This window comes from Leucoraja erinacea, chromosome 29 (assembly GCF_028641065.1).
Source record: "Leucoraja erinacea ecotype New England chromosome 29, Leri_hhj_1, whole genome shotgun sequence".
Lineage (NCBI taxonomy): Eukaryota > Metazoa > Chordata > Chondrichthyes > Rajiformes > Rajidae > Leucoraja > Leucoraja erinaceus.
Genome location: NC_073405.1, coordinates 6828560 through 6852294, shown reverse-complemented (window position 1 = coordinate 6852294; position 23735 = coordinate 6828560). Strand labels below are relative to the sequence as shown.

At 40.6% G+C, this 23735-nt stretch overlaps 1 protein-coding gene across 3 annotated transcripts in view; it reads left to right on the top strand.

Annotated features, from left to right (window-relative positions):
* The window catches only part of upf1 (UPF1 RNA helicase and ATPase), a 53763-nt gene that overhangs the window by 5794 nt on the left and 24234 nt on the right, over positions 1 to 23735 (top strand). For all 3 annotated transcript variants that reach the window (XM_055658473.1, XM_055658472.1, XM_055658470.1), the window contains exons 2-4: positions 18243 to 18385; positions 20109 to 20198; positions 22145 to 22312. In XM_055658473.1, the coding sequence (XP_055514448.1) occupies positions 18243 to 18385; positions 20109 to 20198; positions 22145 to 22312 (401 nt within the window). The remainder of the gene's footprint in view (positions 1 to 18242; positions 18386 to 20108; positions 20199 to 22144; positions 22313 to 23735) is intronic.

Sequence of the window (23735 nt, the reverse complement as noted above, 5' to 3'; positions counted from 1 at the left end):
AAGGTACATACCTTTAATTGTTTGCTTTATAAAACCCTGGGGCTGCGAGAGGTCGCGGGTTTAGAGAGTGATTTTTAAACTACTATAACTATTATACAAGGCCATAAAAACTAATAATACCTTTTGCGACGGGGTCTTTCAGCGATTTTCCGTTAATGATTTACTAGGCCGAACATTTTCAATTGCAACAGCCTAGTAAAAATCGCGTTTTAAACCCGCCCCCTCTAAACAGCACCAAAATCGCGCACACGGCCTGGGGGCAGATTCTCATCGACGATTCAGGTAGGTTTTGTAACATACCTACTGTTGAGTATAAGAATTGGGCCATCATGTTGTAGCTGTACAGGACATTGGTTAGGTAGGCCATACCTGGAATATTCTGTGCAGTTCTGGTCACCACACTACAGAAAATAATGCTGGAAAGAGTGCAAAAGATGTTGCCTATAGTTCAGTCTGTAGAAGGGTTTCGGCCCGAAACGTTGCCTATTACCTTCGCGCCATAGATGCTGCTGCACCCGCTGAGTTTCTCCAGCACCTTCGATTTTCCAGCATCTGCAGTTCCTTCTTAAACAGTTAAATGAATACTTTGGTTCTGTCATCATTCATTCACAAACAATCTCCCAGAATTACTAGTGGACTGAGGATCTGGTGGAAGTGAGAAACTGAAGGGAATCCACATTAGTCAGGAAATGGTGTTAGGTAAACTGTTGGGTCAGAAGGCAGATAAATCCCCAAGAAATTCTGGATGCATTGATGATTATTTTCCAATGTTCTCTCAACTCTGGCTACCCTCCAGTCCACAGGAACTGATCCAATGTAACCCCACTTTTTAAGAGAGGACGGGGAGAGAAAAAGAGGAATTATAGACCAGTTAACCGTACGTTGGTAGTGGGGATGATGCTTGAGTCGATTGTTAAAGATGTTATAGCAGCGCATTTGGAAAGCAGTTATGGGATCGGTCAAAGTCAGCATGAATTTATGAAGGGGAAATCATGCTTGACTAATCTTCTGGAATATTTTGAGGACGTAACACATAGAATGGATAAGGAAGAGCCAGTGGATGTGGTGTATCTGGACTTTCAAAATGTCTTTGACAAGGTTCTACACAAGAGATTAGTGTGCAAAATTAGAGCACGTGGCATGGGGGGTAGAGTATTGACATGGATAGAGAACTGGTTGGCAGACAGGAAGCAAAGAGTAAAGGGTCCTTTTCAGAATGGCAGGCAGTGACTAATGCGGTGCCACAAGGCTCAGTGCTGGGACACCAGTTATTTCCAATATATATTAGTGATATAGATCAGAATAGACAATAGGTGCAGGAATAGGCCATTTGGCCCTTTGAGCCAGCACCGCCATTCAATGTGATCATGGCTGATCATCCCCAATCAGTACTCCGTTCCTGCCTTCTCCCATTATACCCTTACTCCGCTATTTTTAAGAGCCCTATCTAGCTCTCTCTTGAAAGCATCCAGAGAACCTGCCTCCACCGCCCTCTGAGGCAGAGAATTCCACAGACTCGCCACTCTCTGTGAGAAAAAGTGTTTCCTCGTCTCCGTTCTAAATGGCTTACTGCTTATTCTTAAACTGTGGCCCCTGGTTCTGGACTCCCCCAACAGTCGGAACATGTTTCCTACCTCTAGTGCGTCCACGCCCTTAACAATCTTATATGTTTCAATGAGATGCCCTCTCATCCTTCTAAACTCCAGAGTGTACATGCCCAGCGTAGGTTTACATGGTTAATTCCCGGGATGGCGGGACTGTCATATGCTGATAGAATGGAGCAGCTGGGCTTATACACTCTGGAGTTTAGAAGGATGAGAGGTGATCTCATTGAAACATATAAGATTGTTAAGGGCTTGGACACGCTAGAGGCAGGAAACATGTTCCCGATGTTGGGGGAGTCCAGAACCAGGGTCACGGTTTAAGAATAATGGGTAGGCCATTTAGGACTGAGATGAGGAGGGGGAAAAAAAAATTGGTGCCCAAAGAGTTGTGAATCAGTGGAATTCTCTGCCACAGAAGACAGTGGAGGCCAATTGACTGGAAGTTTTCAAGAGAGAGAGAGAGCGAGTGTAAGATTTAGCTCTTAGGGCTAACGGAATTAAGGGATATGGGGGGAAAGCAGGAACGGGGTACTGATTTTAGGTTAGCAGCTATGATCATATTGAATAACGATGCTGGCTCGAATGGCCTACTCCTGCACCTATTTTTCTATGTTTCTATCTGTGCTTTATTGCATCTATATTTGGTGATTTCACCTTCTGACTGGCCTCCCTCTCTATCTTCTGAATTTGTATTCATCCAGAATCCTAACTCTTGACGCTTTCAGCCTTTCACTACCCCTAGTTTTCTGACCTTTATGGTTATGATTTCTTCCAGTAATTGAATGAGAATTTTCACTTAATTTCATCGCTCAATCATTTAGTCACGCCCTTGGATAGATATCAAGACACTTATCTCTGGGATACCTTCCCAAAATGTTCTGACTCTTTATCTCCAAATCACTCATTGAATTGTCAGTCTTCACCAGGTTCTACATTACCTGCTGCATGTTGGTATCAGTTATTTATCTGATAATGCTCCTTTGATATGCCTTGATGTTTTTGATTGGAGGTGCATTGAAATTATTGTAATATCTGAAAACATTAAAAGTAGCTATTGTAATGCTTATTGTACTGTTGCCTCTTGTTTTGTAAATTGACATGTATAATATGGACAGATACAGTGAAATGGAAGCAATTTACATTGTGATTTAATTAATTTCATTGGGAAAATTTATATTGCTGTTGTGCATGTCTATCCTTGGTCAGAAAGCATCCTTAATCAGCTTTAATAATAGTTGCCGTCTCATCTCATGCCTTTTATAGTTTTTGTTTCACTTAGTAGCATTACAAAAAGTTAAAAAATGTCTGATTTATCCCATCAGATTGGTAACAATAAGTTTAATTTGACACCTCACTTTCATGTATTAAAAAGTTTGACCTTTCATACTCGGAAATTAGCATAGAAATTAGCTGTGATCTTGGATAGGTCAAAGGCCATTTCTTAAGGAAAGATTAACATTTTTCGAGCCTGCATTCACAAATAATTCCATATAAAATGATTTTTATATCATGGCTGATTTATATCCAACTCAGTAGTGTTCAATTGCTGTACCTGCCCTTCTCTCCATACCCTCTGATCCCCTTGGCCACAAGGGCCACATCTATATAAAAAGCCCCTCTGAAATTCGTTATAGCCAACTTGATACAGGGGCCTCATAACTACCCTAAAACCCTGGGTGCTGCAGAGGTTGCGAAATCCAGAGATTTTCACTAACTCTCTCGAGGTAAAAAAAAACCTTTTCGGGTCCTCATCTCGTTAATGTTTACTAGGCTGAACATGTGGATTAGTACAGCCCCCGTTTTTACCCGCCCCTTACAGCGCCAAAATGCCGACATGGCTGAGGGCAGATTCCCAATGACGATTCAGGTTTTGTAACATACCTACACTTAGCATTGAAGTTTGTGAATCATTTGGTAATATTGCTCCATGAGTTTGTTTCCAGGTCAATTTCCACAGAGTTGGAAGATAGAATTGAATGTTATTCTTCAGCTGTACATCTAGGTTCTCCTTGTGAAGTGTCCATGCTTTCAATGCAAACTTCAAGGAGAACTTAGGCGTTTACGTCCGGTTGATGAGTAGGTCAAGATAAGTTTGGTTTGTTTTACTTTGAACAATTTTCATGTGACTACTTGAATGAATCCAAATGACATCCCTAGCTGCTTTCTAAAGCTGTTCCAGGTTTTATTTAATTTTCTGGATTACTTTCTTATTTAGCCTTGCATATAGAGAATAGTAAAGTACAGCACAAGAGCAGGCTCAATGACCCACGTTGCCTGTGCCGAATATGATGCCAAGTAAACTAGTTTCATCTGCCTGAACATGATCCATATCCTTCTATTCCCTGCATATCCAGGTGCCCACCTCATAAACTCTTCAACACCATTATCATACCTGCCTCTTCCACCACTCCTGGCAGTGCAACTTCTAGACTCCTACCAACCTCTGTGTAATTTAAAAAAAAAAACCTTGCCATGTGCATTAAATTTTGCCCTTATCATAGAGCAGTGATCTCTAGTCTTGGATGCTTCCAACCTGGGAAAAGGGTCTAGCTGTCTATCCTATATATGCCTCTCATAATGTTATATATGACTCTTGGATTCTGTTATTTAATTTGTAGGATTACTAGAAATGATAACATTTTCATTTGAGATATCAGCTACTGGTATGCCATTCATTACTCATAACTCATGTATATACAGTTAAATAGTGCAAAGAAAGATATGTTAATGGCTGCACAGAGGATTCTTTGTTGCTAATCTGCTATGACATTGGACTCTGATTTAAAGCCAGTTCGTTGTTGTCTTGTGAAGTCCTGTTAAAAGCCAGTGGATAATGAGATCACGGAGTTCACTTGGAATTAAGTTCTCATTTTAAAGTCGGGTATTCCTTGCTTAATTTTTGTTGTGTTTATATATTGTAATACTCAGAATGGGAATTTCATAGTCTGCCAGTAGTGGCATTGTAACAGCTGTATCACTGACCAGTGGGTGCAATTACATTTTTTTTCTCAGGCAACTTTCATGACAAATGTCAATTTTTAAGAGAATGTTCTGAACTATGCAGAGACATGATTCTTAATCAAAAATATTAGACATGCTAATGTATCTCTGCTTTATGAATACTGACATTCAGCAAGGGACTGGAATTGGTCTGCAAAGGTTACCAATATTCCCCGCATATTAATGTTTGCTAATTGATATCGCAAGTAACTTTATTGGTATTGATTTAATACACACCATAATTGATACGACTGAAACCCAAGTGATCAGAATGAATGCCCGTGCGTTATTTACTTTTGAGCACTGCTACACAAAATACTCTGGATTCTAAACAGATGTTCAGCCTATCGTCTGTATTACAATCAGTTGTATTTTATGTACTCATTTAGTTTCAAATTGGCACCGAATAGAAACTACTTGGCGTATTCAGTAGTGAAATGCTATGTGTTTGTATAGTGTACGTTTTTTGTATATATATTTATTGAAATGGCAATCTGCAATAGTGTTCATGCATGTCATATTATGGAGGATCAGCGGTGATGTTGGAACTGGAGCGTTGAAAAATGCAGACAGCGCTTGGTAATGATATTCTGGAGTTTGGTTTACTTTTGTCAAAAGGCAATTTAAATGTAAAAAAGAATGTCTGCCATTGGTACATATTGGTGGCTTTTGTTTGTCAGTCGGGCAGCATCTGTTGGTGCAATAGACAAGTGACGATTGGACAATGACCCTCCTTTAGGCCGAAGAGGAATTCTGACCTAAAGTGTTGCCTGTCCATTCCCTCAACAGATGCTGCTTCATCCAGCACTTTGTTTTGCTCAAGATTCTAATATCTGTAGTTCCTTGTTTCCCTGTGTTACCAGTTGATTCAATGTGTTAGCCAACTTTCTGTCCCATGCCAGAATGCCCTTGCTTTGAACTCTGATGATCTGTGATTGTATATTTATGGCATTAGGTAAACCTTTGCATTCATCTTACTAAAATGGCGTTCAGTGTGATGAATCTGTGTAGTTTTAATCCTTGCGTCACTCACATCAACAGCTTTGAGGCATTGATTCTTTTTTTTAAATTCACTAAATTTACTCATCTTGGTACTCTGGCTGTACTTCCCAAGCTCTCAATCTCTACCATTGGAAGGGCAAGGGCAGTAGGCACATGGGAATGCCACCATCTGCAGTGTTTTTTTTCCAAGTTGGGTCACGTCATGCAACTGGAAACAATTGTGCCAAAGGTCTGCAACAGTTTCAAGGTGGCTAATTGCCATCCTTTCAAGGGCAATTAAAGATGAGAAATAAAAGCTGGCCTTGTCAGTTATATCCACATCGTACAAAATGGATAAATAAAATGCAGAGCCTTCAATTATTCAGTCATTTGACTTTAGGAATGTAAATACTACTTGTGCTGTTTCTATTCATGATTACTACAGCACAGTTCTTGCTGATATGCATTCCAGCTTCATCAGCCTGCTTTAGTTCCAAATTTAATACTCTGTCTGGGAAATAAACTTGTTATTTGAGCCACAATCTGTGGATTTTCATGCCCTTTGAAGAAAGTTAATCTTATTACCCAAATTAGTTTGCAGAAATTTGGAAAGAATCTCAGTTGATGCATTGATTTTTCCATCCAGATTGATGAGTTCATGGAACTGCACAGAATAAACCAGTTTTACAAATCACATATTATTTTGATTCTCTGAAAGGCAGACCCATTCCTTTAGCCTTATCATTAAAAGATATTTCAAATCTTCATTTTCTTTATTGGCTGTTGAGCAGTTTTGAGCCAACACATTTGTAAAAATCAGGCACGCAGTGTATTTCATGCGTTGTATTCAACTATATTTCATGCGTTGTATTCAACTATACGCCTGAAATGAGGTGACTCTTGCATACTGCCTTAGTGTAATCTACTATATATCACTCTTGTACTTGAGTAGGAGTGTGCCTGTATATATTAAGATTGTTACCGAAAAATAATTTCATTGTGCCCAGGTATGTGTAACATTAAAGTACGATTGAACTGTGAGTTTAGTTTAGATGTGGTGTTCATATCATGTCCTTATTATAGGAATTGTTTTATGCTGCCTCAGACCGAGGGGCAAAAGTCTTGACAACTTTTCACATTAAGAAGTTTTAACCATTTGATCTATGGGGGCTACATTGTGCTCAGTGAAAGTCTCTGTTCATCTTGACAGACTGAATTGCTCAATAGTAGTTTTTTAAGAAGTAGTTGTAGACGGAAATCTGCGGTTACTTTTCAGACACTGCAAGAAATCTGGTGCCAGTTTTTAGTTTCAAACAATTGTGATGTTTGGTCAGAGGGTGTGTACTACATCACGTACTATATTTTCATGCGTTGTATTCAGACTACAACGTGGCTTTATTTTTATGTATATTTTGTTTGTAGACTAATACTTTTTTTTCCACTATTAAGCATGTTATCACCATAACATATTTTGTGAACATGTAATCCACTCAATTTTTATGCATTGGGCAACTTTGGACAAACAGATGGAAGGAAGCTGATCAAAATCCTCACCACAGATAGTGACACATGCAGCAGGTGTATGCTTTGTGGGTACTGTGGAATAAAGCCACGTTTTATGTTTCCAATCTAGGAAAATCTAAACCCATTACATTTACTTGAACTGAATTTTACTCTACTGAAAATCCTATAAAGAGATTAGTGGTTGGACATTTTTTTTTTCTTCTCGTATTTTTACAAATGAACCTGAAAGTATTATTTCTCTTTGCTTTGGCCAGGTTCCAATGACGTCAAAGTACCAGTGGGTCAGAAGGAACTGAAATTCTAGCTATTGAATCACAGCTACAGCAGCAACAGTGCCCTCCATAATGTTTGGGACAAAAACCCATCATTTATTTATTTGCCCCTGTACTCCACAATTTGAGATTTATAATAGAAAAAAAAGTCCCATGTGGTTAAAGTGCACATTGTCAGATTTTAATAAAAGCCATTTTTATACATTTGGTTTCACCATGTAGAAGTTACAGCTGTGTTTATACATAGTTCCCCTCATTTCAGGGCTCCATAATGTTTGGGACACGTGGCTTTACAGGTGTTTGTAATTGCTCAGGTGTGTTTAATGGCCTCCTTAATGCAGGTACAATAGAGCTCTCAGCACCTAGTCTTTCCATCACCTTTGGAAACTTTTATTGCTGTTTATCAACATGGGGACCAAAGTTGTGCCAATGAAAGTCAAAGAAGCTGAGAAACACGAATAAAACTGTTAGAGACATCAGCCAAACCTTAGGCTTACCGATATCAACTGTTTGGAACATCATTAAGAAGAAAGAGAGCACTGCTGAGCTTACTAATCGCAAAGGGACTGGCAGTCCAAGGAAGATCTCCACAGCTGATGACAGAAGAATTCTCTCTATAATAAAGAAAAATCCCCAAACACCTGCCCGACAGAACAGAAACACTCTTCAGGAGTCATGTGTGGATTTGTCAATGACCACTGTCTGCAGAAGGCTTCACGAACAGAAATACAGAGGCTACACTGCAAGATACAAACCACTGGTTAGCTGCAAAAATAGGATGGCCAGGTTACAGTTTGCCAAGAAGTACTTAAAAGAGCAACCACATTTCTGAAGAAAGGTCTTGTGGACAGGTGAGATGAAGATTAACTTATATCAGAGGGATGGCAAGAGCAAAGTATGGAGGAGAGAAGGAACTGCCAAAGATCCAAAGCATACCATCTCTGTGAAACACGGTGGTGGGGGTGTTATGGCCTGGGCATGTATAGCCGCTGAAGATATCATCAATGAAGATACATATCTTCATTGATGATACAACTGCTGATGGTAGTAGCATGATGAATTTTGAAGTGTATAGACATATCCTATCTGCTTAAGTTCAAACAAATGCCTCAAAACTCATTGGCCAGCAGTTCATTCTACAGCAATGGCCTCCAAACCTTTCAGCATGAGGGCCACATTATATATGTGCCACATTTTTACGGGCCGTAGGAAAAAAATGAAGAAATGTCACACACGCACACACACTCATACTGACATGGACACACACTGACATGCACACACTGCGACATAAACGCACACGTGGACTCCCACATACCGAAACACACACAGACACATAGACCCGCACACCGACAGACACAGACTCGCACATATAGGCTTGCTCACACTCTATCTCTCTCTCTCTCTCTCTCTCTCTCCCTCTCACACACACATGCACTGTGATCACCCCTCGGGCATATTAACGAAAACCCACGCATGCATAATGCTCCCCATCTGGCACACAAACAGATCCGCAGATCTCCGCAGGGCTGGCGAGGGGGTGGGGAGAGAATGAAAGGGGAGCGGGAGGGAGAGAGAAGAGGTGGGGAGAGAGAGAGGGTGGCAGGGTTGGCACGCGTTGGGTGGCAGGGTCGGCACGCGAGAGGGTGGCAGGGTCGGCACACGTCGGCGGAGACCCGGTCAAAGGGTCTAGGTCAGTGTGGCGCCCCAGAGTGTGAGCTGTTCACGGGTCACCCTCATGGGGGGGAGACTTCTATGTGCCGACCCTGCCACCAACTATCTTCACGCTCGCCCCACTCCCCACACCACGCTACCACTCCGCACAACTTGCCTTTGCAACACGGGGGCAGTGGCACGGTGGTGCAGCGGTAGAGTCGCTGCCTCACAGCGCCAGAGACCCGGGTTCCATCCTGACTACGGGTGCTGTCTGTACAGAGTTTGTACCTGCGTGGGTTTTCTCCGGGTGCTCTGGTTTCCTCCCACACTCCACGTTTGCAGGTTAATTTAATTTGTCCCGAGTGTGTGTAGGATAGTGTTAGTGTGTATGGGCATCGGGCCTGTTTCCGCGCTGTATCTCTAAAGCTGCGCTACTACAGAACCCGCTAAATACCCCTGCCGCGCGGAATGTGTTAAGAGTTTGCTGGGGGCCGGATGTGGCCCGCGGGCCATAGTTTGGAGACCCCTGTTCTACATCAAGACAATGATATCAAACAAACTGCTAAATCAAAAAAGGAGTTTTTCAAAGCTTAAAAATTGTCAATTTTTGAGTGGTCAGGTCAATCACCCAATCTGAACCCAATTGAGCATGCCTTTTATATGCTGAAGGGAAAACTGTAGGGGACTAGCCCCCAAAACGAGCATAAGCTAAAGATGGCTGCAATACAGGCCTGGCAGAGCATCGCCAGAGAAGATACCCAGCAACTGGTGATGTCAATGAATCGCAGATTTCAAGCAGTCATTGCATGCAAAGGATATGCAACAAAATACTAAATGTGACTACTTTCATTTACATGACATTGCTGTGTGCTAAACATTATGGTGCCCTGAAATGGTGGGACTATGTATAAACTGCTGTAATTTCTACATGGTGAAAATACAAAAATGTATAAAAATGGCCTTTATTAAAATCTAACAATGTGCACTTTAACCACATGTGGTTTTTGTTTTTACTTCAACAAATCTCAAATTGTGGAGTACAGAGGCAAATAAATAAATGATGGGTCTTTTTCCCAAACATTATGGAGGGCATTGTATCTAAACTCCGTTTTCTGCTCGAGTTCTTTACAACATTAGAGACTACTTTTACATCTATAAATGTCCCTTCTTGTAACTGCTGAAAGATGTTACCTGAATGAACAGTGGCTATATGATCTAGCAGCTTTGTGTTTTATATTGACTACATTTGACCCCTTGGAGCTATTACACAAGTCTCGTTTTACATGGTCTAGCAATATGTCAAAGCTGTTACGCAGCAGAGGTTCTGAAGTGTAAAATGTAGTTCTCATTACTCGTATTGTATTACAGGTTTTAACATTTGGCTGCAGGCTTGTTTTTTTAGATCTATAATAAGCCTTGTGTGTCTTAAATAACAAGTTGACTGGGTGATTGCTGTCTTCTGCTTATGGGTTTGACTACATGTTCCTGCCGAGCAACATTGGGCAAAGTGCATCAATGCTGGCAAGAGTCCTCCCTTTGTGCAGTACTGATAATGTGGGGACTGTGGGACTTTGAGGCACACTACAGGTATTTGCTTTTGGTATTTACCATGCCAAGTGTTGAATCGCCTGCTATTTTGTGACAATCTGGAAAAGAATACTAGAGTCCTTGATGGAAGCCAAGGAGTGATAATGAAACTGTTATAGAAGACCACTGTAGTTTATTATTGAAGAATGGTAGAAAGACTAATTCTGTAATCTTTTTCTTACAACACAGAAACCATTCAACCCAAGCTGGCTCCCAGCAGAGCATCTATTAGTCCCGTTCCCTCTTTATTAACCTATGTCTCTGCAAATTATTCTTATTCATATGCTTATTAAATGGTTTCTGATTTACGGTATTTTTTCTGCAATCTACTTGTTTTAAAGGGTGGTTAGTTAATTTATCATTTTATCTTTGGGATGGAGGTGGAACCAAAGCATTCATGGAAATCCATAGTCATGTGGAGGGTAAGCAGACTGCACAGGAAGCACTCAAGGTGGTTTTGATTTTTGAGCGAGATTATTACTCTAGAACAATTACTTTGTTCGTCTGATCTATATGGATACACTTGTTCACTATCAGTAATCTGTCAGATGGAAGCAACTGTGGGGAAGTACCAGCTGTTGGAACACTAGGGTGGATCTAACACCTTAATTTAATTTGGGCCTTGGCTTTTCATATTTGCTCAATAAGAGGATGTGTACCGATAATGGGAGGTGAAACAGGATGTGCAAGATGTATTTGGTGCTTGTGCCTTGGAGTCAAATGCTACCACTTAGTATATAGATGAGTTTATTTGGTGCTTGTTTATTGGCATGTGGCATGTGTATCGAGGTACAGTGGAAAGCTTTTGTTGCGTGCTAACCAGTCAGTGGAAAGACAATATATGATTACAATCGGGCCAGCCATAGTGTACAGATACAAACTAAATGGAATAACATTTAGTGCAAGATAAAGCCAGTAAAGTCCACTCAAAGATAGTCCGAGGGTCTCCAATAAAATAGATAGTAGTGCTTGATAGCCTCAACTCAGTCGCAGTTTCTGTGTTGTATTTCTAAACTAAACTACCCAAGCTCCAATTTACACGTTTCTCCCACCACACTAATCACCCTGCTCCTTTCCTCTTCTTCCCTTATCTGACGCCCATTTCACACTTAGTCTTCATCAGTTATTCCACCCATCGGCCAATCATCCCCTCAGCTGTCTCCACCTATCACTTGCCAGGGTTTTGGCCACCCCACACCTCTTTTCCTGCTTTCTTTCCCACTCTGACAGACTGAACAAAAGTCCTGACCTGATACTTTCGTCAGGTCATTTCCTCCACAGATGCTGCCAGACCCACTGAGTTCCTCCAGTGGTTTGGAGATTCAAGGATCTGTGGCTGCTGCTGGTTTACAATAAAAAGGCAAAGTGCTGAAGTAACTGGAGTTGGGCAGCATCTCTGGAGACCATGGATATGTGATATTTTGGGTTGAGAGCCTTCTTCAGATTGTTAGGGGTGGGGATAGGTCCCGTGAACGGAGGGCTCAAGGCCCCCGATCGCGAGAGAGCATAGAAGGAAAGAGATTTGAACCTTTATTTCACCTTCCATCACAGTGAGGAATGTGGAGAAGTCGCTGTGGTGGATGTTTATGTTAACATGTATTTTGTGTGTTCCGTTGCTTTTTATTGTATGACTGACTTGGTAAATGAAATTCCTCATATGTTGCAAAACATACTTGGCTAATAAAGTATTATTGTGATTGTGAGAGTAAGCTGGAAGAAGTGGCAGCAGGACAAAGTTGGACATGTGTTAGGTGAATACAGGTGAAGAGGATGTGTTTGATTGGCAGGCGGTTGGACAAAGGTCAGAGATAAAAGGCAAGTGAGATAAGGATAGAAAATGTATGAATTGTGAATCCCGAGGAAGGAATGTAGTTCCTTCCAGCATCTGCAGTTTCTTGTCTCTGAAACTCAATCTCCAGGTTCTGCCACTACGCCATTTCTATTGTTGACCCAGCATAAAATCTGAAGTGCTGCATTGGTGGAGTTAACATTCTTCACATATTGTGAAATACTTATCCGACCACCTACATCACTAAAGTAGATTATCTGGTGGGCATCTCTGTTTCTGGGACAGGCTCTGTTGCAAATAAAGTTGGGATTTGTACCAAAAGGCCAAGTAAAACATAGGCAGTCTGCTTTTCAGTGCTACTAAGTACTAAGAATAATTTAAGCGTAGTGCACTTAGTTGGTTATTATATTCGGGTATTTCTCTTATTCTAAATCTATTCTGCAAACAGCTGAGCATGACCATACAGTAAATGGTCACGCAATACACTAATCTCTAGTCAATCTCTTGGAGTTCCTGTGTTACCAATTATTCTGGTACACAGCTCTATTGTGCGTTTTGTTCTGTTTTCAACTATCTTGTCTTCATTCTTTCTAGTAGTCCTTACATAAAAATCATGTTTTAGTTTGTCTATTTGCATTTTAGTCTTAACCTTCACATCTGAGGATATAAAGATGTTCTATTAGTTGAGGCGGTGGTCAGAATAAACTACATAAACTTGAAAGCAACATCCATCTGAGAACTGACTATGCAGTTTGTTGAGATTAATACATACTAATTAGCTGTTGAATTTGGTGTATGGGTAGATACTAAGTTGGAGTGTCTACTATCTCAATTTTATACTCGATTAGACTCTTTTCTATCAAGTTAAAAAATTCTGCAAATAGATGGGTATTATAACAACGGGAATGGAGTGTTCAGGATTTTGTTTCTCGTAATCAGCAGTGTGGTTTTCATTCCCATTCCACACAAATACAGTGGGAAGGATGGATAGCTGGTGATCCTAATGGTGTGAAAGGAAAGGACCGGGGGGATCTATCTCTGTTCTGTCTTGGGAAAGGGGTCTGAGGATACCAAAGAAGGAAATGAATGGTATTTTCTGCATGGAGATGAAGGGAAGTGTTGTTTCCGGAAGAAGGACTTTTAATCCGTCCTAGAGCTGAAATCTTCATCTGAGAAAAGATTGAGAAAGAGATCGTGTCCTTACAGGATAGAGGGTGGGAAGAGGTGTAATTGAGGTTGCTGTGGGAGATATAATAGATAACGGTGAATAGCTCATCTCCGAAGATAGAGATGGGACAAACTGGAAAAGGAAGAGATGTGTCAGATATGGTAGGTAGCAAAGGTGATAAAATTGAGTTCCACATGAGTACCAATGCAGCGTTCTCTGCGACCATTGGAGGTACAACACTTGTCCCTACATCTTGTCCTTGGTTGATGTCGAGGGAGCTAAATAACCCTTCCAGGTAAGGTAGATTCATGTGTAGTACACCTGGGTTTTTTCTCCCTTGCTTCATCTTTCCTACCAGCTCCTGCCTCAAACCTCTCTACACTGATTTATCTTTCCTGAACACACTAAATCCTGATGAAGCGTCCAGACCTGAAGCACCTATTATCTCTTGCCTCCACAGATGCAGCATGACGCACTGAGTTGCTTCAGCAGTTTAGTTTTCTTTTGCCCCAGGTCCTAACATCTGCAGTCTCTTGTGCCCTCCATACAATAGAATAAAACAATTGAGACTGGTAAGGCAGTGGATCACAGTACCACCACTAAATAATTGGGTTGAATAGCCTTTAGCATGATGTAGATTTAATAAGCAAGTATTCTGAAAAACGCAAGGAAGCATGGGAGTTGTCAAAGGTCACTCGCGATAAACATTCTCGACAACTGTGCTGCTGCATGTATACAGACCTGCCTTTCATCCGTAGTCAAGATCGAACCCGGGTCTCTGGCGCTGCAAGCGCTGTTGAATTGCTACTGGACCGTCCCCGTCACATCCTGTGTGTCCCGTCCGGGGGCGGCTGGAGACACTCGCCCGGAGCAGCGGCGGCCCAGGCTTACAGCCAGTGCAGAGAAGAAGCGCTAACTCCACTGCTCTAGGTCGGTGTCCCATCAGTCCAGGATTGTCGGTTAACCCGGTGGGACAGGCAGAGTTGAACTGGAGTTAGCGCTTCTTCTCCGAACTGGCTGGAAGTCCGGGCCGGTGTCCCGTCAGTCCATGGTCACCCTGGACAGGGATGGGACATTAGGGAGGGGACGAGGATAGTCCCGTAGCAATTCAATAGCGCTTGCAGCGCAGGAGACCCGGGTTCGATCCTGACTACGGAAGAAACGCAGGCCTGTATTCGTGCAGCTGCACAGCTGCCGAGAATGTTTATCGCGAGTGACCTATGACCTGGGCATGCGCAATCGGAATACCGAACTCACTTATTACCTGGAGAACATCCTTTTGACCACAGTTCCAGTGTGTCACATCTGCTTAAATGTATTGTGAAATGTAGAAACCGTATTGCTACCGTTTCCTTTTTGATACTTTGTGCTTCAAGATTTCATGTTGCCAAATTAGCTTATCTTTTCTGTCAAAACTGTCCATTTCAAAACCCTGGACATGCTGCTCATCAGAGATTAGATATCCTTCTGATTCAAAGGTCTAGATAATTTAGCATAAATTAAGATTGATGTAATTAATATTTTGACCGGGCCGTCATTTGAGCCATCGTATCACATGCCCAATGCCCAGTATTTGCTGAGACCATGCTCATTAGTGTAGCGTGAAGTTCAACACTGGTCACATTCTTTTTGCTCTTTCAGCTGTGAAGTGTTTTAAGAAAATATGCAAAGATTAATGAAACTACATACATGGCTGCTTCTTGTATCTGGCCAGGTTTGTGCAGCCATCTCTTCCTCAGCTTAATGTAATATAAAGTGGGCTGCAGATGCTGGTTTATACCAAAGACAGATACAAAATACTGGAGTAACTCAACGGGTCAGGCAGCATCTCTGGAGAAAATGGATAGGACAAGCTTCAGGTTGATATGTCACCTAGCCACCGTCTCCAAGATGCTGCCTGGCCTGCAGAGTTACTCAAGCACTTTGTGTCTATCTTCTTCAACTTATCTTGGTTTATATTACTCTTTTAAATGTCAGAGTTGAAGCCACATTTATGCACATTTAAGGAGTATTGCATTTGTGTTAATTGAGTATCATCTACCTGTTCAAGTTATTTAAGATATTGTGGTGTTATATTAAGGAAGGCAACAAACTATCCTGACTAATATTATGTAAACTGAAGCAAAAAAATAGGTTAACAATCTGCTCAAAGATGACTGAACCCACTGATTTCCAGCCTATTAGATTAGAATTAGATTAGATTAGAATTAGATTCCTTTATTGTCATTCAGACCTTTTGGTCTGAACAAAATTATGTTGCCTGCAGTCTGGTGACTGTAATAGACCATCTTTTGTATGTTTCTCGGTTTGCAAATCTCCTGACTCCTGGATTCAAAGAGTATAATGTGGGATTGATTGATACAGATAGCATTTGAAATTCAGGTTAATTAATGTACTCATTTATTTTGCATATATTTTATTGTGGGGCTTCATGTTAAGGTTTTGATTTATTGATTTTATATGTAACGTGATAGTGAAAAGCTTTGCTTTGCTTGCTATCTGATCATATCAGATAATACTATACATAAATGCAATTAAGCATTTATGTGTAGGGAGGAACTTCAGATGCTGGTATTTGCCGAAGATAGACTCAAAATGCTGGAGTAATCAGTGGGACAGGCAGCATCTCTGGAGAAAAGGAAGGGGGTGAAGTTTCTGGTCGTGATCCTTCTTCAGAATAATAGGTAGAGCAATGTTTATGTTAACACTGATTATAACACTCTTAGTCCTCAAGGCTGAACACTAACAGGTATGTCATCACAGTACATTAAAAATACATCAATTTGAACTGTGTATTTTGCTAAGATCTTGGCAATAAAACGATCTTATTGCCCGGTTCGGTGTGAAGTGAGTCAGTTTGGTGATGTGTAGAAGAGAGACTGGTGCAAGCTCAGTGCTGAGACGTGGAGCTCAGTGATGTGGCATTTTGAATGCAGAGCATTTCAGGAGCCTGCCAGCGCCTGTTCTGTGTGTTAGTAGACTGCCCTTCTACAGTTTCTCCTGTCACCTGTTGAATGTGATGGAAGGTGCTCTTCCCCTCTCTTTAATTGCTACTCTTATCTTCCCAACCTGAAGGTTTCTTTGGTAACAAGTTCAAGGGGTAGTCACTGGCCAGGTCTCCTACGCATGTTGCCTAGGGATGAGGAGATAACTTGAACGGTTTCATAATTGTTAGCATGTCAGCAAAGGACTCAACTGGCTTCCTGGCGAGCTGTCAGTAATGCATCTCTGTATAAATAAAGCTATACTTCAGCAGTGTTTCCATGACCATTTCAATCCTGGGAAGGCATCCTAAGTGCTAATGTAGATGCCCTTAAATTATCTATGTTGTTGACTTCAAACGCATAGAAAAGTGAGTTCTGCTCTCCATACCAGCTTTGAAAGGTGTGGCAGAATGTTTGAACGACTAGTTGTACTTTGTACAACTTGGATATCTATTCAATTAGCAACAGGTTGATGCCAAGTACACCAGAGTTGGCTATGGTGGGAAATCTCTTAACACCTTTGTGTATCATGACAGAAATTTAAGTAATTGTTTTAATTGGAGACTGAGACCATTTAAAATTATTACTGTTTAGAATTTTCAAGTATATAGATACTGATAGCACAAACTCTTGTAAATAAACAGACTTGGTTCATTACTTCAAATCTAGAAGAATAAATGAAAAGCTGTCAGAATTTTGTGAAAGTTCTGAGGCATTTGTAATGGTCGGCATAGCAACCATGTGGTCTGATTGAGAAGGGAGTTCAGTTACTGCAGAGAGCCGCTTGTGATCAGGCCATCACATCATATTTAATGGTGTGTTGTTTATTTATGTGGAGTATATCTTGATCTTGATGCCCCGGAAGGTATGTTTCTGATTCGCCTGGCCTTATTACTGTTATATTATTTAAACATAATTTGAAATAAATTATATTCTAACGTGAACAGCAGGGACCTAGATCAGAAGCCCTAAATGGAAAAAGTAATAATTATAAATTCAGCAATTTGGAGGATCATTGTTATTTTCTCACTTGGACTTTGCCCAAGTGATTTTTTAACATTTGCCCTTTTGTCGGTACCATAAAGGGTTCCAGGATAATAAAGGTAGCCAGTTAAAGGTAACTTTCTGGTGCCTTTCCCCACAGTGGAAATTTTTGATTCTGCTGTGGGGGGGACGTTTGTGTTGAAATCTATAATGTGTTGTGTCCATTTTCTTTATTTTTTTAAAATCTTTTTCTATGGTTTGTATGGCAACTTATTATCTATTTTATGTAAAGCACTTTGTTGTCAATGCGAGTTGACTTAAAACGTGCTGTATAAATAAAACTTACTTACTTACTGGTTAAAATATGTGCAGTTTAGAGATACAGTGTGGAAACAGGCCCTTTGGCCCACCGAGTCTGTGCTGATCAGTGATCCCTGTACACTAGTTCTAACCTACACACTTGTTGGGACAATTTTACAGAAGCCATTAATCTACAACCCTGCACATCTTTGGAATGTGTGAGGAAATGGGAGCACCCAGAGAAAATCCACAGGGAGAACGTACAAACTATTTATATTACAGTTAGGGGCTACAGTTCATGGGTCTCACAATTCTCCGTCTTGTTCTGATAATTGTAAATAAAACACCTTTGACCTGTGGATTGTATATTGACACGGATTATTTATCTTTACTCAGGTGAATGGACCAGATGGTGTTCTCCAGAATGGAGCAGTTGATGATGCCGTTGCCAAAGCAAGTCAGTTGTTGCCAGAACTGAACTTTGAGGAGGATGAAGAGGATACATACTACACCAAGGATCTTCCACTACATGCGTGCAGGTACCATACTCTGAGTTTTGTTTAATCCTCTAAATTATTGTTAGAATTATACAGTAAAACAGAATTAATCCACTAAGTAGCCTCTTCCTCTGTTTTATAACTCGGTAAAATATAGTTTGGCAAGCAGGTGGCAAAATTGTTCTTAAATCCTTTTGCAGTTTTGAAGGAAAACAGGCATTCTTTTTTCTAACTTTAATTTCACTGAAAACTTTGAGTCAACTTCAAGGAGGTGCAGTTATCTGCAAGTAGGTGCTGGGAATTTATTAAGTGGTCTCTTACTATTAATCCAGCTTTCCAAACCATGTTGTCCTGGTGCATCTCACAGATTACACATCCACAATTTTTAATAATAGTAACTGGAATCTGACTGGAAATGCAGAGTAATTCCTCGTTTCCCCTGGTGCCTGTAACCAAACAGCGTGAATCGGGAATCTCATTAGAAATTGTGATCTTGATTGAGATGAGTTAATTTTGAGTGTGTAGCTTATTGAACAGTCCACCTAGCAATAGTACCATGTCATTTAAAAAAATAAAATAAAAGACATATCTCCTAGTCAAACACCAAGATGATTGCTTCAGTCATTCAAGTATATTTTTGTATTTTGGACAATGGCTCCAGGTTGATGCGCTTTTGAATTTTGCATTTGTATAAAATGAACATAGGAAATGAATGCAATTAGTTGTTTTTTTTTACAAATGAACTTTTTAACTGTAGTTATTAATTGTTGCAGGTCTTGTTAAAGTTTTGCAAAGCAAATTTAGAAACCTGTTCCATAGCTCTTCCCCAACAATCCCTGATTCTGGTTTTTATACAATCTAGTTTCAGGTTTGAACTTGGCAAAAGGTTACTAACCTAATTTGTCAAGTTGTTCCTGAACTTCATGCATCAGTTGCCTGCTGCAGTGTTCCGAAAGAAACATCATGGTACGCAGTGTACCTTTGTTTAAAGCTACATGAGGTCAAAGTAACCAAATTGTAATCCAATTCCCTCCAGGGTGTAGGCGGGTATGTGGTTCTTCCCCCTGTGGGGTGTAAAGTGGTCCAAGGATTATTCTAAAATTTTAGCGGATGGCCTACAGTTGCAATAGGTGAATTCTATGATGTTCTAAGTTTGTCTGAATAAAAACTCTAGCTGCACATGGGGAGCTTCAGTACATATTTGGAATATTATTTGTATGTTTTCAATTTATTTATGGATTGTGGTATTGAAAAATAATTGCCATCTTTCATTATACTGGACAAGAAAGCTTCTCTCTGAACTAATTCATGACCAGAAGTCAATCCTGTAATATAGAAATAAAGAACTGTTGATACAGGTTTATACCAAAGATGGACACAATGTACTGGAGTAACTCAGTGGGTCAGACATCATCTCTAGAGATGGTGATAGGTGATGTTTCGGGTCAGAACCTGTCTGAAGAAAGGTCCCGGCCCAAAACATCACCCATCCTTATTCGCCAGAGATGCTGCCTGATCCACTGAATTTCTCCAGCACTTTGTAATGTTTGGGCCATGGGTGGGGAAAATGTTGTTTAAATGAGGCATTTTAATTAATTTATTTCCCTGATGGCTTTTGAATTTAATCGCATGCCATTTGAATCTGGTTCCCATCTTTCCCATACCTGCATCCTATCACTTCCAGGATTTGTTTATTATTGACATGAACCATTAATGTTAGGTCTCTTGAATGCATTTGATTTCTTTCATTCTGTTCTATTTTCAGTTATTGTGGAATTCATGATCCAGCCTGCGTAGTTTATTGCAATACCAGCAAGAAATGGTTCTGTAATGGGCGTGGGAACACCTCTGGCAGGTGAGTTTGGAGTCTCGTCTAGGCTGCACTCTTGACTCCAATTGTGTGGTTTGAACTCTGGCCTTGTGAACTAAAATTTAGGCTAACTCAGCATTGGCGAGGTGATCCTTTCAACTATGAATCCGTGCTTAGCTTGATATACATGGTCCTGAGGGATTGGGGAATTGTGCAGTGGGAGATCCAAACCACTAAAGCTAGATTAGGCACCGATGTAGACTGATTGTTGTCTAACATTTCACAACACGTTGTCTAACAGTGAAAAGCAGAATTTATGATAAAGTATGTCGATAGATACTCTCATTTAGCTGGACTTTGTACCAACTAAATTTCCCTGGACTTAATAACTACGAACAACTAATGATCCCTCTGTTATCACTTGAGCTTGTTGGGTGTTTATCTTGCTGTGATAAACTGTAATCACATGTAAGAAATGCACTGTTTGCAACTTGAGTTTGACTTTTAAAACTTGCAATTCTAGTTCTCTTTTTATTATAAGGTTCTCTTTTCTCTTCTCTTTCCTGTTCTCTTTTTATTATAAAGCCCCTGTGCCATTTAGGAAACCTCTGGAGACCTTGCGCCCCACCCAAGGTTTCCGTGAGGTTCCCGGAGGTTTTTGGCACTCTTCCTAATGGTCGAAAGTGGTTTCCGCGTAGTCGAGCTTCTTCTATGTTCTGGCGATTATTTCAAAAAATTCAAAACCGTCCTCGACTAAAAATAGGTTGCCGTTTTAAAAATCGGTGATTTTTTTTTAGTCGAAACCGGTTGCGATGCTAGTTGAAGGTGGTTACCGGAGGTTGCCGGTAGAGGAAGGTAAGACCTCCCTGGTGGAATAAAACTGGGTGGAAAAAAAGGTCTCCAGAGGTTTCCGTTCAGATTTCCTAAGTGGAACAGGGGCATAAGGAATAAAGTTCTTGCCACATTTTAATTGGACTGACTTCAATGTTCAGAGAAGCTAATCCTTTATTTAATATTTTCATCCAGCATTGTGACTGCCATGAAATGGAGATTCCAGCATTTAAGGGTTAATCTGTTATAGGTCACCTATTATATTGCTGCGTTGCTTCTCCATGTTGGATGATAACTATTTTATGGCAGATGGTGAGGGGAATGTAAGCTGTCAGAGCAGTGACTAATAAGAGTGGAGGAGGAGAATTGTACTAAGTGGTTACCTTTATTCTTGGAGTAAATTTGCACTCATCAAACAATATAAGAAAATTATGTTTATTTTATTCTCTGACGTGCCATGCAGCAGCCAAGCTTGCTGCAGTGGGATACTGATAGCATTGCAAGATTCACTGAATTAATTCTCTTTCACAACGATTGTGTTCAACAAACTCTTTGAGACGAGGCTTCAGTGAATCTTCTAAACGTTGTTCATGATGCAATGCACATAAAATAATATTTGTGTATGTTGAATATTAAGGAATATTAGGGTTGGTGTAGGTTAGAGGCACCAAGGTTAAAGTACCATCATATTGAATGGTAGAGCAAGACTTGGTGGGGCTCAATAGTTATTCCTTGCTTCTTCTGGGCCATTGTTGCACTGATAATGCTCCCACCCAAGATTTGAAAGCATAACCTACTGTGACACTTCTGTGTCATACTTGGATACAGCTGTATGCTGGAGTGCCAGCTTTCAATGAAAGAATTGAAAGAAACCCATCCTCTTGTAACTAATCCCATACCACATTTGGAAGATGAGCAGAGGTGGTTTACTGACACCTTTGTTTGTAGAATGGTTGTGCTACAACCATGGGCCCTTGAGATTGTTGAAGTTGTGAAAGTTGCTCTGAAATAGTCTTTTTTTTGTCTAGGTTTCCAATTTTTTTTATTTAAAAAAAAAAATTATGTTAAGAAACACTTTGATCAGCTTGGAACATTTGCCTTTAAATTTTGAAGTTTTATAACTGCTTTTTTGGTTTCATTCTATCATTCTTGTGTTGCAGCCATATTGTAAACCATCTGGTGAGAGCCAAGTGCAAGGAGGTGACTCTGCATAAAGATGGACCACTGGGAGAGACTGTGCTGGAGTGCTACAACTGTGGCTGCAGGAATGTGTTTCTCCTTGGTTTTATTCCTGCCAAGGCTGACTCTGTGGTGGTGCTACTGTGCAGGTGAGCGAGTGGGCTGAGGATACAAAAAAGCTGATAAAAATGCTCAGACTTAATTCTACTCTGAACATTTAACTATCAGAAAAAATAATTACAATACAATGTAATTCGGTGCTTTAAATATGTTGTCCTCTTTGTACAGCCTGTCTATTTCCTGCACTTGGCATTTTGTCGAATGCCTTGCCTTCATTCATTTGACATTAAAACAGTTGCATTATCTGTCTGCTCTAAAGTCGGTCTAGTTTCCTGTCTTCCACAGACGTTTGAGGAAGGGACCAACCCGAAACATCTTCTGTTCATTTCCTCCACAGATTTTGCCTGACCCACTGAGTTCCTCCTACACTTTTTGCGTGTCTTATTTTAAACGTTGTTCAAATCTTGCATCAATTTGACGCTGTCCCATCTACTCGTGATTTATGGCTCAACATTCCCCACATTTCATTTAAAATCCCTCCCTTGTCCATATCTCTTTACATTACAGAGTTGTGAGTCTGTGGAATTCTCTGCCTTGGAGGGTGATGGAGACCGGTTCTCTGGATACTTTCAAGAGAGCTAGATAGGGCTCTTAAAGCTAGCAGAGTCAGGGGATATGGGAAGAAGGCAGGAACGGGGTTATTGATTGGGGATGATCAGCCATGATCACATTGAATGGTTGTGCTTGCTCGAAGGGCCGAATGGCCTAATCCTGCACCTATTGTCTATAACCACCAGCACTCCTCCCCTTTGCCCCATTAATGCTTGCACTCTGGCCTTGGGGTACCTCAAAATTCACAACTTGGAGTGACCCTTTAGTCAATTCTATCTGAATCGCACTTTTAACACCAGTCAATTCTATTGGTCCTCTTTCCGTATTTCCCAAAATGTTTGAGATTGCTGCTTTGTCAAGTTAGGAATATTCTTATCTGCAATATTTGTCTCTGCAACACTTGCAAGTGCAAGGAGGTGACTGCATAAGGTGACTCTGAGCCTGCATGTAGTCTAATTAATGAGCCTGTGACTGAAAGTACCCCTCCTCCCACCACCAGATTTAATGGTAATGTGATCCATGACTCGGGTTTGGCCTTGTCTATCATTACTCCTTTATGAGCGGGCTCCAAATGTATTTCTGTTTGTGGTGGAAATTGAGTTATAACTGGTAGGAGGTGGAAATGCAAATACATAACCTTGCACTTTGAGTATTGAGAATATCTCATTTCTCAACACCCAAAATGTAAGGTTATTTCTCACATTTGTAAACTAAAATTATAATTAGGAACTTGTGCTTTAATTTGTATAATAACATGAAGCCCAGAAAATAATATGGTGTTGAGTACCCAAGCTATTTGTTTCCTGTGGAGCTTTGAAGTTGCTGTGGTACTGGGAGATGCTTTAATTGAACTAATTTGCACAAAAAGAGCTATTGAAGCAATAGTTAAGGAATGATGCA